This window comes from Somniosus microcephalus, chromosome 3, assembly GCF_052327205.1.
Source record: "Somniosus microcephalus isolate GS21.2 chromosome 3, FLI_Smic_1.0, whole genome shotgun sequence".
In the NCBI taxonomy this organism is placed as follows: domain Eukaryota; kingdom Metazoa; phylum Chordata; class Chondrichthyes; order Squaliformes; family Somniosidae; genus Somniosus; species Somniosus microcephalus.
Window position 1 is genome coordinate 269651329 of NC_140989.1, and position 15377 is coordinate 269666705.

A 15377-nucleotide genomic window follows, 5' to 3' on the forward strand; every position below is an offset into this window, starting at 1 on the left:
TTGTCATTCTTAAATTGAAAATTTTATTTCCTCTATTGAATCCACAGTTGTGTTCAGGGTTAGTGCTTCTGAGAATTTTGTAAACTTTGTATAACCTACTTGCACTACTGATCTGATTTTAATTTGGGTTTAAGGTTTCCAGAATGGAATGGGGGAAATCTGTTTAGATCTGCAAAAAGTATCCACAATAGGTCAATCGGAAAAATTGCAGGGCTATGGGGAAAGAGCAAGTTGTTCGTTGGATAAACTCCCGGTCATTGGAGAGTGGGTGGTGTGGGAGGTGGGATTGTGTAGATGCTGTTTCTTAGCCTCCAATGGATGAAATGCAGTGAATCACAGTATTAACAAGGCGTTGAAAAGACAGCAACATGAACATTTTAACACTTTGTCCAGACCTGGAGCAGAAAAGCCACAGGAATGCTTTTTATCCTGCTGAGTAAATTAAACCATTATTAGGAGCTAGGGAATGTCACATTACAAATGTGATGCGCGAGATAGAGCATAACAACATCAGGAAAGGACATTGAACAAGAATGAGGAGGTAAGAATTTGTTCCTCTCGTGGTCCTTGTCGTTCCCTGACTGAGAGGACAAGTGGGTAGCCTTTTTACAGATTTTGCTAGTGCCACTCTGTACCCAGCCTTTAAACAGTGTATAAAAGCAGAAAATGCTGGAAATACTCAGCAGGTCAGGCAGCATCTATGGAGAGAGAAACAAAGTGACGAAGGGTCATCGACCTGAAACGGTAACTCTGTTTCTCTCGCCACAGATGCTGCCTGACCTGCTGAGTACAGGTAGACTATCCTTTATCCGAACTTCTGAAAACCTCTAAAAACCGAAAGTTTTTTCGTTCAGCGTAAGTCGTGCGCACGACATGACCAGAGTGGCGCACGACTTACGCTGAGCAGGGCAGAGGGTCACAGAGTTCCCTCCTGGGTAGGAGATTGCAGGCCGAGCCGGGCAGTGTGAAGGAGGTACCGGGAGAGTGAACCCGACAATACAGCGGCCTGTCCGATTGCTGCAGCAGCCCGTCCGATATTCTTTTCTCCGCCCCCCCACCCGACCCGACCCCTGACCCATCCGATATTCTTTTCTCCCCCCTGACCCGACCCGAACCGCGGCCCGTCCGATATTCTTTTCTCCCCCCCCCCCCCCCCCCCGCCGACCCCGACCCCCACACCCCCCCGCCGACCCCGACAAATTTCCCAATACCTTCTGAAATCCGAAAAATTCCGAAAACCGAAACTCAGCTGGTCCCAAGGTTTTCGGATAAAGGATAGTCTACCTGTATTTCCAGCATTTTCTGTTTTTATTTCAGATTTCCAGCATCTGCAGTATTTTGCTTTTGTAATAGAAACATCTGTGTTTCACTTGCCCTCTGATCTCTCCTTTTTAATACAACTGAACTGCCTTCTCTCCACTTGGTCCCTCTTCCTGAAAATACAGCTATGGCGGGAAATCAGCAATGTGAGCAATTATAGTGTGAAGCCCATCCTTTGCAATCTGCACAGGGATGACGTCTTTAAGATGAGACATTGTACCAAAGCCTTGTCTGACTATTCAGGTGGACGTAAAATAGTGTGAAGCAAGGGTGCGAAAGACTACATAATTGCAAGTTTATTCTTTGTTTATTGTAGTTGTACTTTGCGCAGCGGTTCTACTAATACTCTGATGCACTCAGAGGTAAATATAAAACAACATGGAAAAGATACTGCCAGTGATGTCAGTCAGTATCAAGTTAACATGAAGCTGTCCACAAAGCTAAACAAATACTAAAATACATCTCGAGGGCATTTGACTATAGTTAAAACAATATTCTAAACATGACCACTAATGATCTTGTTAGGTTATTTGTGAAGTCATATTTAGAATATTGTAAGGTTTTGGAGGCCTTGCTTTCAAAGGGACATTGATATATTAAAGAGGGTGCATAAAAGAATGACAGAAATGATTCTAGGACTGAAAACTAGGTTGTGTTGCTGAACTTGTTACTATTGATGGGGGGGGGGGGGGGCGGGGGGAGGAATTGAGCAGGTATACGATCTATATTTTTAAAGTGCTGAAAGACATGGAGAGACGCTGAGCAGGAATTGGGAGCGCCTCCACCCAAAAAGGGAAAATCAGAGGGAGACCACACCAGCTCTTGTGTGCTACCTAATCACCTGTTTCAGAACTACATTGCAGAAGGTGATAGAGAGGGAGGGGTTTACCTATTTTCTCAATTGGGGCTGATGTATCGTATGGGGAAACCCAAGCAGAAACAACAATTTGAATTTATATAGCCCCTTTAATGTAGAAGAACCTCTCGAGGCACTTCACAGAAGTGTAAAGAAATAAATAGATGCTGAGTCATAAAAGAAGATATTAGGAGGGGTGACCAAAAGCTTAGTCAAAGAAGTGGGTTTTGAGATGTATTTTAGTACTTGTTTAGCTTCACGTTGACTTGATACTGACTGTTAATGGAGGAGAGGGAGATAGAGAGGCAGAGGGGATTAGGACAGGAATTCCAGAGCATTGGGCCGAGCTAGCTGACTTTAAGCACAGCAGCCAGTGGATTGAAGGGAAGGGTGGGGGATGCACAAGAAGCCGGGTTAAGAGGAATTGAGTTTCCAGGGAGGGTATTGTAGCACTGGACAAAGTTAGAGATAGGCAGGGGCAAGGCTATGGAGTGATTTAAACTCAATTTTTAATACATATTTAAAAAAAATCATAAACAAAATGAGAGGCATGATTATTTGGGTGTAGGCTATTTAACTTAAATGGAGATTGCAGAATTAGTGTGCTTAAGTACAATATTAGCAAGTCTCAGTTGAGACTAGCAAAATTTTGTGTAGAATAGACTTCTATCACAACCAGTGATTGCAACTCTTAAAGAAAAAGAAGCTGGAGAAGAATCTGGTTTAGAACAGGACTGAAGATTATAAGTGTAGCTATAAATGATCAAGTACTCAACAAACCATTGTTCCTGTGCTGCTGAGATCATGTGAATGTCATCTGTGGTATGCAACTGATTAGGGTGATCATGTTGATTGTAATGTTAAGCTGATAGCCAGGAGGTTCCGTTATTATTTTCGGGGGTGATGGGGTTTTCTTTTCTTGAAAGTTTTACCTGTGGTTATTCACTTTGTTTCAGGAAATTAAATAATTTAGAGTGACCCTGGTGTGCGAATTATGCTTGGTCTGATTCAATGAGCCAAATAGCCTTCTCTGGTTTTGTACATTCTTAGCACAGTTACAAAGATGTTTCTGTTTTCAAGTACAGTTAAAATTTAAACTTATCTTTTCATTGCTTCTGTTTCCGTGTAATCATTTGATATGCGTATTTTTAATCTCTAAGTATGGGACTGGTCAACAAAAATAAATTCCAGATGCAGTCCCACTTTCTAATAAGGTTACCAGCTGGTAAAACTGTCTAAACAGTGTTACACTCTGGTGAGGCAGCGTCCATATTTATGTTCTCATTTCATTGTATTTTTACAATTTTTAACCATACTACAGGAAACTCTCGATTTACCGGCACCTAAATAACCAGAAATCTCTGTTAACCGGCAAAATTCAGGAGTAGGTTCAGGTAAGTTTTACTTCATATTAGTGGCCGTTCCTGGATCTGTGGCTGTGTAATCGGGGTTCCTGCACTTGTTGCTAAGCAACAGGGACGCTTGGTCTGTGGCCGGGGTTCTTCCACCTGTTGCTAAGCAACAGGGAAGCCTGGATTTGTTGCTGTGTATGGAGCTCTCGTACCTTTTAACTATACCTCTCTGTAATCCGGACTTTGATAAACCGGCACCACGCTGGTCCCATCGGTGCCGGTTAATAAAGAGTAATGTTTTAAAGCAAATATATGCCAATCAGACAAATCTATCCACTACTCAGGCCATAAGCAATGCAATAGTGGTCTTTTACTAGAAAGAGACCCATACAACTACACAATAATTAGTACAGTCATAAGGGCAAAAGGATACCTTGTATTCTTTTGTAGGCCTCAAGACTGTAACCAGTGGAAAATAATACTTTAGCTACAGTATTAGCTCAGTTCTGTGTAACAGTGGTGCTTCTGCTTCTGCCATGGTGTGGCTGTGGTTTTAGGGAGGTGAATACGTCTGTCTCTAAAATAGGTTCCAGAACTCATAACATAAGCACCTAGCCACATTCTTCCCATTATCCCTCAATCTCTTCCCTTTCCACAAACGCAACTAATTATCTTTGAAACCTACTTATGCTTTTCACACACCATCCTGACTTGGAAATATATTGTGGTTCCTTCATCGTCACTGGGTCAAAATCCTGGAACTGCCTTCCTAACAGCACTGTGGGAGTACCTTCACCACACGGATTGCAGCAGTTCAAGAAGGCGGCTCATCACCACGTTCTCGAGGGCAATTGGGGATGGGCAATAAATGCTGGCCTTGCCAGCGACGCCCACATCCCGAGAATGAATTAAAAAAACCTTCCCCTGAAATTCATGCAATAGGTCTATTAGTCTTTATGTGGAAAAAGTTCTTCCTGGCATCCTTTCTTATTCCTAAATTCCTATTTTTTAGTGTGTATCCCTGTTATCTGATCCCTTTGTAATAGCAAGCAATTGGTCTGGACCAATTTTGTGTTCTTGAAAAGTTCAGTTAGGTGTTCTTATATTCTCTCCTTTTCCCCAAGAGAACAAACCCATATTCATTAGCATTCCTCATAAATTAAATTCCCGATAGCCAGGATGATCATCACTTGCTGCCTCTGTATGCTGTCAAGGACACTTGTTGACCTACATCTGCCACCTATCTTTTCTGTATCTTATTAACAGATTCCCAACTTGATTTGTATTTTATTCACAATCATAATCACAGAGTGAGCTTTAGAGAAATCTCAAAATAAGTGACCAACAACCCAACCGTGGCCCCACCTCTCTGGCAGGGATTGGGGGAGCATGTCCTAACCTGTGCTTTTTGAATCAATGGGACTGGCATTGCAGGAAGTCTATGTATTGCTTTCTAAAAGCAGATTTTCCCCCCTCTTCATCTGCAAAACTAAAATTAAAAATTGGGAGTCTCCATTAAATAACTTGTGACATGTTAAAAAATAATGACAATTTAAGTTAACTTGCTGTATGTAAAGCTGGTGTGTGACTGTTGTGATTGATTATCCATTCACAAGAATGCAACTCTGTCAATTTTGGTAAAGTATTTATTGATATTTTTTCCTAGTTGTACAATTTTGGAGAAACCGTATCCATCGTGTTCTGGACAGAAACCTGGAAACCTGAAAGCTTCTATGACAAAATCAAAAGGAACCGACAGACTGGAGTTCACACATTATGTTTACTCGGTGGGTGACATTTCTACCTTTTGCCCTCTGCCTGCATTCTCTTGTACATCCCAGAGGGAAAAAATAAACAAATAATGACTGGGCAAGTCAAACTAAGCTCTTGGATTTTCAAATGTTGATGTTAATGTTGATTTACCAAACAATAGCCATGGATTAGCGGGTAGCTAATGTTACCCCACTATTCAAAAAAGGTGGTAGAGAGAAAACAGAGAATTACAGACCGGTAAGCCTGACATCGGTAGTGGGGAAAATGCTAGAGTCCATTATAAAAGATGTAATGGCAGAGCACTTGGAAAACAGTGACCGGATCGGACAAAGTCAACATGGATTTACAAAAGGTAAATCGTGCTTGACTAATCTACTGGAATTTTTTGAAGATGTAACTAGTAAAATAGATAAGGGAGAACCAGTGGATGTGGTGTATTTGGACTTTCAAAAGGTTTTCGATAAGGGCCCGCATAAGAGATTAGCGTGTAAAGTTAAGGCACATGGGATTGGGGGCAAGGTATTGACTTGGATAGAGAACTGGTTGGCAGACAGAAAGTAAAGAGTTGGAATAAACGGCTCTTTTTCCGAGTGGCAGGCAGTGACCAGTGGGGTACCGCAGGGATTGGTCCTTGGACCCCAGCTATTCACAATATATATTAATGATCTGGACGAAGGAACTAGATGTAATATCTCCAAGTTTGCAGACGACACAAAGCTGGGTGGGCGTGTGTGCTGTGAGGAGGATGCCGAGAAACTCCAGTATGATTTTGGACAGGTTGGGTGATTGGGCAGAAGCATGGCAGATGCAATATAACGTGGATAAATGCGAGGTTATCCACTTTGGTGTCAAAAACAGGAAGGCAGATTATTATCTGAATGGCAATAGATTGGGAGAAGGGGAAGTGCAACGAGACCTGGGTGTCCTTGTGCACCAGTCACTGAAGGTAAGCATGCAGGTGCAGCAGGCAGTTAAGAAGGCAAATGGTATGTTGGCCTTCGTAGCGAGAGGGTTCGAGTACAGGAACAAGGATGTTTTGCTGCAGTTGTACAGGGCCTTGGTGAGACCACATCTTGAGTATTGTGTGCAGTTTTGGCCGCCTTATCTGAGGAAGGATGTTCTTGCCATGGAAGGAGTGCAGCGAAGATTCACCAGGCTGATACCTGGGATGGCAGGAATTACGTATGAGGAGAGATTGGGCTTGTACTCGCTGGAGTTTAGAAGAATGAGAGGAGATCTCATTGAAACTTATAAAATTCTAACAGGACTAGACAGATTAGATGCAGGAAGGATGTTCCCGATGGTCGGGGAGCCCAGAACCAGAGGTCACAGTCTAAGGATAAGGGGTAGGACATTTAGGACAGAGATGAGGAGGAATTTCTTCACCCAGAGAGTGGTGAACCTGTGGAATTCTCTACCAAAGAAGGCAGTAGAGGCCAATTCATTAAATATATTCAAGAAGGAGTTAGATATATTTCTTAAGGCTAAAGGGATCAAGGGATATGGGGAGAAGGCAAGGACAGGGTACTGAATTTGGATGATCAGCCATGATCTCATTGAATGGTGGAGCAGGCTCAAGGGGCCGAATGGCCTACTCCTGCTCCTATCTTCTATGTTTCTATGTAAATGTTTTATTTCTCAACCAACTCTAGCTTGAGAGTTGGAGCCTTCGCATGCACTAGTCATTTGCCAAAGTGAATTCTGCTCACCTCTGTCTGAAAATGCAAGTGCTTGGGTACCAAAAGGGGTTGACACAAAGTGCCTCTCGTGCATCCTAACCCATCCCCCCTTCAGTGGTTCTTGTCTTCTTCCCAGCACCTCACAAAGCAGATTCCATTAGGAAATCCATTAGCACAGTATTGTGGCTTTAGGAAATAAAACTTAAAGTCTCATGAAAATCTTATGCCAGGAATCAAAAAACAAACAACAAATTATCAACAATGGCCCGAAAGTGGCCTCTAATGTGCTCAAACAATCTCTTTGGCTTTTTAAACTGACTTACATGTACTGCTCAGTATCTAGCAATCCTGGACACTCAGTTGCTACAGGTGTTATTTTCAGTTGGATAGACACCGTATCAAGGGCAGGAAAAGAATGCGTGAACCATCAGAATGACATTCATAAATATTATAATGAAACCTCTGCCCGTTGCATGTGTGATCATCCTCTGTCCATGTCCTGACCCACAGGGAATGTGCATTATGCCCAAATGGGTTGGAGGGAGACCCGGTGTGATGGCTCTCCGTCCCTTTTTCCTCATTTCCCCTTGTCTTAGAACCCGGAAAACTGCCGCATATATGGTGTTGGAATAAGGAAAATCAGCCCCTATATCTTTACTTTTTGTCATTTTGAGTTTGTGTTTCTGTAATGAAATCTGTTTGTCTTGATTCTGTATTCGTTTTGCACTCATGTATATTACCCTCCCCCACTGTGTATAGTTTCACTTCCTCTTTCCCGACTAACCTGGAAGGTTCCAGGTCTTGGCTCTTGGCTCCGCCCCTGACTTCTCTTACATAAAGATCCCAGGATCTGCATGACTCATTCCTGTGAACCAGTCGGCGTGTTGAGATGTTAGCTCTGATCTTAGTGATTAAAAGCCAACTTGTTTAAGTCTATAACTTCTAGTTTTGTGGTTATTGAAGGCCCATCAGTTTCATTCTCCCGTTGCTGACGTTTGCCAAAATCAGACTGTTGCAGTTTCACATGTATTTGCATGTGCACATGCACACACATGTGGGTGGGGTATGTTATAACAAAATAAATATAATATTCACTTGACAATGACAGAGTTTTTCTGACTAAAAATTGCATCGTTACCCAAATATTAATTCTCATGTATGTATTCAATATAGCATAATGGATGATGATGGTTTGTGCCAGAATGTGCATGAATGGCACAGCCACAGATAAATCTATAAGTGAAAACCAACAAAACGCATCATAAAGCCACCCATACAAAGTACTTTTCCGCTCAGGAGGAATGATGCACTACCACACTGAGCAGGTGTTTTGTGTTGGTGCAAAATTACACAAAACTTCCCTACATAATCTAATACAGTAAAAGCATGTGCAGTTTACAAGGGTCCAATTTTTCAGAAACTCCAAGGATTGCTGAAGTGGTGTTTTAAGTGCTTTGTATATTATGGCAGAATATTGTAAAACGATTTGACATTTAGCTACTATAACATAATATATTTCTGGTCACCTAATTTAGAATTCTGCTAAATGGTACTATGGTTCTGTATATTTGGCAATATAAGCTGTGCTATAAGATAGTCACTGGAATGTAAAGCAGATAAGTTATAAAGAGGCCAGTTCCATCAATGGGAAAGAGGGTAAATCCTCCATTAAAGGGCCATTGTCCTAATGGAAAATTTTGAGCAATTTTTTATAGGCTGTTTACAAATGCATAATGAGATGCCATAAATTGCATCAACACCTATATCATCATGTCACTTTAACATGGTATTGCCATGTAAAGGATTATCCAAGACACTTCTCTCCCCCAAACAAAAAAGGTTTTCAATCACTTTGTAATGAAAACACTGTCCCTTTAAGTGCTGGCTTGATTTCAATAATTGTGGATTTTTAAAAAGACGAAACTAAAATAAATCATTTAAGATTCCAATATTTGTATGTTAAAATACCATAACTAAAACCTTGTGACATTAGCAATTTTTCTCAATGCTGAAGATGACAGCCTCGCTTATTTTACATATGTTGGTGACCTACCAACATATATATTCTCACAATAATGTGCTTCAGTAAATGCTCTGAGGACAGAAATGCCGAGGGGCCTTGGGTTAAATGTAATATATCTCTGACTTCAGCACTGAGTATAAATATTAAATCTTGTAAAGCTAGTGCCTGGAATGGTCCCAGGTTTGATCTCTGGTCTGTGTGGAGTTAGCTGATCTCGGGTCTGTGTGGAGTTAGCTGATCTCTGGTCTGTGGAGTTAGCTGATCTCTGGTCTGTGTGGAGTTAGCTGACCTCTGGTCTGTGTGGAGTTAGCTGATCTCTGGTCTGTGTGGAGTTAGCTGATCTCTGGTACCGAATATCCCGTAGTAGATCTCCGTGGGTAATTAAAGAGCCTTTCATGGGGGGTCACATTAGTAGCCGTTGAAAGCAATGATCTAATGGAATGCAGGACATCAGGCAGTACCATTTCCCACTGTGTATTCTTAAGATTCCGGGATGTCAAAGCCAACATAACTGCCTTCCAGATCACCCCATTGTATCGTTCGCACTGTCCATTACCCTGGGGGTTATACGGGGTAGTTCTACTAGTAGAAATTCCCCGACTCTGAAGGTATTCCTTCAACTGGGAAGACATAAAAGAACTTCCTTGATCCGAATGGATATACGCAGGCATCCCAAAGATGACAAAAAGTTGAGTCAGACATTTGATAACTGTAGCAGCTGATACATCTGCGCAAGGAAAAGCAAAAGGAAACCTTGAAAACTCATCCACAACAGTAAATATGTATCGATTGAGTCGTTGAAGGAAGAGGCCCCTTAAAATCAATGCTCAAACGTTCAAAAGGAGAAGTAGCCTTTATAAGATGAGCTCGTTGTGGCTTAAAGAAATTCGGTTTACACCAAGCACAGATAGAACATGATGAAGTCATCCGCTGGACGTCTTCAACTGAAAAGGGCAAATTCTTACTGCGTACGAAGTGTATCATCCTCGTAACCCCAGGATGACATAAAGCATTGTGAAGATTAATAAGCGTATCTCCGTGAATCACAGAACAATAAGCCCTCGACAGTGCATCAGCAGCAACATTATCCTTCCCCGGACAATAAACTATATCAAAATGGTAACATGCCAACTCAATCCTCCACCTCATTATTTTATCATTTTTGATCTTTCCAAAATGTTTAACATCAAACATAAAGGACACAGATTTTTGATCGGTTACCAACGTGAAATGTCGCCCCGATAAATAATGTCTCCATTTACGCAGTGCTTCTACTATTGCATATGCCTCTTTCTCTATTGAAGAATGCCTTTTTTCACTATTGTTCAAAGTACGTGAGAAAAAGGCCACAGGTCTTCCATTTTGGTTCAGAGTAGCCCCAATTGCAAAATCAGAAGCATCCGTCTCAATCACAAAGGGAACCTGCTCATCAATAGAATGCACAACTGCTCCTAGGATATCCTTTTTAAATTTATCAAAACATGTCCTGGCCTCCCATGATAGAGGATATGTCATAACCCATATAAGGGGCCGGATCTTCTGCGAAAAGTTTGCAATCCAATTAGAATAGTAAGAAAACAGTCCAACAACTCGTTGCAAAGCCTTAGAATTAGTAGGATAAAGTAAATCGATCAATGGTCGCAGACGTTCTGGATCTGGTTTAATCTTATTTCCCGAGATAATATACCCCAGTAGATTTACCTCAGTAGTCGAAAAGATACACTTCTCTTTATTAAAAGTTAAACCAACTTTTTCCGCAGCTTGAAGGAATCTTTCTAAATTAGAATCATGCTCCACCCTTGATTTACCACACACCGTGATATCATCTAAATATGAAAAGGTGTCAAGAGTTATCACTTATAAAAGCATCCATTGCCCGTTGAAAACAAGCAACACCATTAGTAACACCAAATGGTATTTGGCAAAACTGATACAGCTTTCCACCAGCCTCAAAGGCTGTATATGGTTGATCCCTCTTAACAATAGGAATCTGATAAGCACTCTTTAAATCAATAGTGCTAAAAAACTTATACTGAGATACTTTGTTGATAAGCTCATCAATCTTAGGCAAAGGGTACGCATCTAATTGAGTATACCTATTAATAGTTTGAGAGTAGTCTATCACCATTCGTTTCTTATGCCTCTCGTTAGTGGTGACAACTACCTGAGCCCGCCAAGCAAACAACTAGGTTCAATGATTCCTTCCAATAAAAGACGTTGGACTTCAGAATTAATAAATTCTCTATCCTGACTGCTATACCTTCTTGACTTGGTAGCAATTGGCTTACATTCCGGCATCAAATTGGAAAAAAGTGATAATGGAGAAATGGATAAAGAAGTTAATCCACAAATGGATAAGGGTGGCTTAGTCCCTCCAAACGAAAGACTAAGACTCTCGTGTAATTTAAGCACATCATGACCAATCAAAATATCCGCACAAAGATTAGGCAAAACAGATAGGCGTATATCAGTATACGTATTACCTAGAAGAATCAATTTCACAAGGCAACAACCAGCTACTTGTGAAGTAAGGGTCGTCTGAGCCATACACACCTGATAAGTAACAGGCAAGATTTTCAAACACTTTTCCTTCACAAACTGAAGACTTATAAAACTCTCGGTACTGCCCGTATCTATGAGAGCCTTCACTTCTAACCCATTAACTTGGGCCATAACTATAGCTTTGTTTAGGCCATGAGCAAATGCAGCAGAAATTGATGCAATAAACGCCCTCTCTACAGGTTGAATAGTCGCAGAAGAGGAGGTAATTGAACCTAATGATTTACAAACACGTGCATAATGACCTCTCTTGCCGCATTTACTACATACAGCCTCCCGGGCAGGACACTTCAAACGAGGATGCCGGACGTTCCCACAAAAATAACACTTCTGAATCCTAGAGGCAACAGCCGCCGAAGTAAAAGGTGGAGCTATTGGAGTAGAAACTATTTCAGAATCTAGTAAACCACTCCCATTAAGTCCACCTAATTCCTTTTCGTCCAGAACTGCCGAAACCACAGTCACAGGCCGATTAGAAAGAGCATAAGAATCCGAACTTCTCTGAGCCATATCTAATGTAGAAGCTTGCTCAAAAGCACTCTTGAGATCCAAAGTCTTATTTTCTAACAACCGCTGACAAATTGATCTAGACAGTAGTCCATTAATAAAAGCATCCCGTACCAATTCTTCCTTATATTCTTCGGCCGTCACGGCTTTATAATTACAGTTAGCACCAAGGTGCCGAAGTGCTTGTAAATAAGTATCCAAAGATTCTCCCACCTGCTGCCTACGGGCAGATAGAAGGTAACGTGCAAATACCTCATTCTTTGGTTTAACAAAAATCTTCTCCAATGTAGAAATAGCCAATTCGTAAGTTTTACAGTCCAAAATATACTTATACACATCCGGAGCAATGTAGTTGATCAGCATATTCAGCTTATTCAGAGACTCTTGTTCCAACACACCCAAAAAGTTTGTAAATGTACAATACCAATGTTTCCATTTATCATCCACTCCTGCAGAATTAGGGTCAGCATTGAATCGTTCCGGTTGAAGATATCGCTCCATTCTGATAAAAAGTTAATAAATTGAAATAAAGAATAGATTTGCCTTTCTAATCTAGGCTTTATTAACTTTAAAAACCCAGTAGCACACCTTTCAACACCAGTCTCCAACAATGACTAGAGAGAACTGAATTTAAGATGGCCACCACAAATCACCTGACATCCACTACCAATGAGTTTACAACATATATCTCAAGGTAGAAACAAACAACCAATTACAATACTTCTTACTAATACAGAGAACAACCACCCCATTCACCAATCACAATACTTCTTATTAAACATAGGAAATAATCACCACAGTGGAGTTAGCTGATCTCTGGTCTGTGTGGAGTTAGCTGATCTCTGGTCTGTGTGGAGTTAGCTGATCTCTGGTCTGTGTGAAGTTAGCTGATCTCTGGTCTGTGTGGAGTTAGCTGATCTCTGGTCTGTGTGGAGTTAGCTGATCTCTGGTCCTGTGTGGAGTTAGCTGATCTCGGGTCTGTGTGGAGTTAGCTGATCTCTGGTCTGTGTGGTGATAGCTGATCTCTGGTCTGTGTGGTGATAGCTGATCTCTGGTCTGTGTGGAGTTAGCTGACCTCTGGTCTGTGTGGAGTTAGCTGACCTCTGGTCTGTGTGGAGTTAGCTGACCTCTGGTCTGTGTGGAGTTAGCTGATCTCTGGTCTGTGTGGAGTTAGCTGACCTCTGGTCTGTGTGGAGTTAGCTGATCTCTGGTCTGTGTGGAGTTAGCTGATCTCTGGTCTGTGTGGAGTTAGCTGACCTCTGGTCTGTGTGGAGTTAGCTGATCTCTGGTCTGTGTGGAGTTAGCTGACCTCTGGTCTGTGTGGAGTTAGCTGATCTCTGGTCTGTGTGGACTTAGCTGATCTCTGGTCTGTGTGGACTTAGCTGATCTCTGGTCTGTGTGGACTTAGCTGATCTCTGGTCTGTGTGGACTTAGCTGATCTCTGGTCTGTGTGGACTTAGCTGATCTCTGGTCTGTGTGGACTTAGCTGATCTCTGGTCTGTGAGGAGTTAGCTGATCTCTGGTCTGTGTGGAGTTAGCTGATCTCTGGTCTGTGTGGAGTTAGCTGATCTCTGGTCTGTGTGGAGTTAGCTGATCTCTGGTCTGTGTGGAGTTAGCTGATCTCTGGTCTGTGTGGAGTTAGCTGATCTCTGGTCTGTGTGGAGTTAGCTGATCTCTGGTCTGTGTGGAGTTAGCTGATCTCTGGTCTGTGTGGAGTTAGCTGATCTCTGGTCTGTGTGGAGTTAGCTGATCTCTGGTCTGTGTGGTGATAGCTGCCCTCTGGTCTGTGTGGAGTTAGCTGATCTCTGGTCTGTGTGGAGTTAGCTGATCTCTGGTCTGTGTGGAGTTAGCTGATCTCTGGTCTGTGTAGAGTTAGCTGATCTCTGGTCTGTGTGGAGTTAGCTGATCTCTGGTCTGTGTGGAGTTAGCTGATCTCTGGTCTGTGTGGAGTTAGCTGATCTCTGGTCTGTGTGGAGTTAGCTGATCTCTGGTCTGTGTGGAGTTAGCTGACCTCTGGTCTGTGTGGTGATAGCTGATCTCTGGTCTGTGTGGAGTTAGCTGATCTCTGGTCTGTGTGGTGATAGCTGATCTCGGGTCTGTGTGGTGATAGCTGATCTCAGCCAGGGCAGTAGTTGAGATGCAACAATTGTCCTCGGAGCCTTTGGGGTAAAGAGGAAATATCAGCCAGAGTTCTGACTACTGATCACTGCCTTCTAGAAGTTGGACATCAGTGAGAACAGGATCCAACTCAGCTGTGATGTTCCCCATACTGTCCTGATATTCAGCTAGGGTCACACATGAGGAATGGGCATTTACTGGAGGACTGACAATGCTGGAGAAACCATATCCCACCAATAGTCACACTTTTAGGAGGGGGAGAAATTAACTCTTATCCATAGCGGTAACACCATTTAGGTGCTTGTACCTGTAATGTACAGCTTTACGCATCAGAACTCGGGGTACCAAAGGTCATGAAGCGTCATGGGCAGGAGCTTCCGCTCGGTTGTGCTGGTTTTTTCAGCACAATTCAGCCAAACCAGCGCAAAAGATCAAAGAATTTCAAGTACTAGTTATGTCCAGCGCAAATTGAGTTTCTGCAATCTTTTGCGCTAGTTTAAAAACATCGCACTAGAAGCTGCCCCCTCCCCACAAAATTGGCCATGCCCCCAGATTGAATTAATCACCATTGCGAGTTTTCACTAATTGCACCCGATTGCGGGCCTTCGAGAAGGCTCTTAAAATTAAGCTTTTTTTTCAGGCGCAAGGACACTAATAGGCACGATTTCTTTAAAAAAAATAATAATTTACTAAGAAACTGAATACTGTACACCAGTCTAACTGGTAGATGGTTCTGTATAGTTTTTTAAAGTCATTTTCAGTTATTTAAAATCGGGTTACTCGCAGGTAGTGGACGAGACTCTGATTAAAAATTATTATTTTTTATGATAAACCCATTTTCAGCTGTATTAATAAAACTACACCAGGTTACCACTCTTAAGGATCAAGAAATATTTTTACGTCAATTTTTTTTAAAATTACGTTATAAAACGTTGCTCGATTGAGCTGGTTCATGGAAGATTTCACGTTTGACGATACGCAAATGAGTTTGAGCGGAAACTTGAGAGAAAAAAACACTTTTGAAAACTAGCACAATCTTGAGCACAATTTGCACCCAGATCGCTGATTGCACCCAAAGCGGAAACTCTTGGCCCATTTATTTAATATGTAGTTATTGTTGAAAGAACCAATGCATTTTCCCTTTATTGCTACAGTATGTTAATGTTTAAATACACTACCAATAAAACAAT

At 41.8% G+C, this 15377-nt stretch overlaps 1 protein-coding gene across 1 annotated transcript in view; it reads left to right on the plus strand.

The window, feature by feature from the left end:
• The first annotated feature begins 533 nt into the window (after nt 1-533).
• LOC147121921 (diphthine methyl ester synthase-like) overlaps nt 534-15377 on the plus strand; it is a 31909-nt gene continuing 17065 nt past the window's right edge. The window contains exons 1-3 of the mRNA XM_085978055.1: nt 534-541; nt 1637-1682; nt 5195-5315. Of these exons, the coding sequence (XP_085834181.1) occupies nt 534-541; nt 1637-1682; nt 5195-5315 (175 nt within the window). The remainder of the gene's footprint in view (nt 542-1636; nt 1683-5194; nt 5316-15377) is intronic.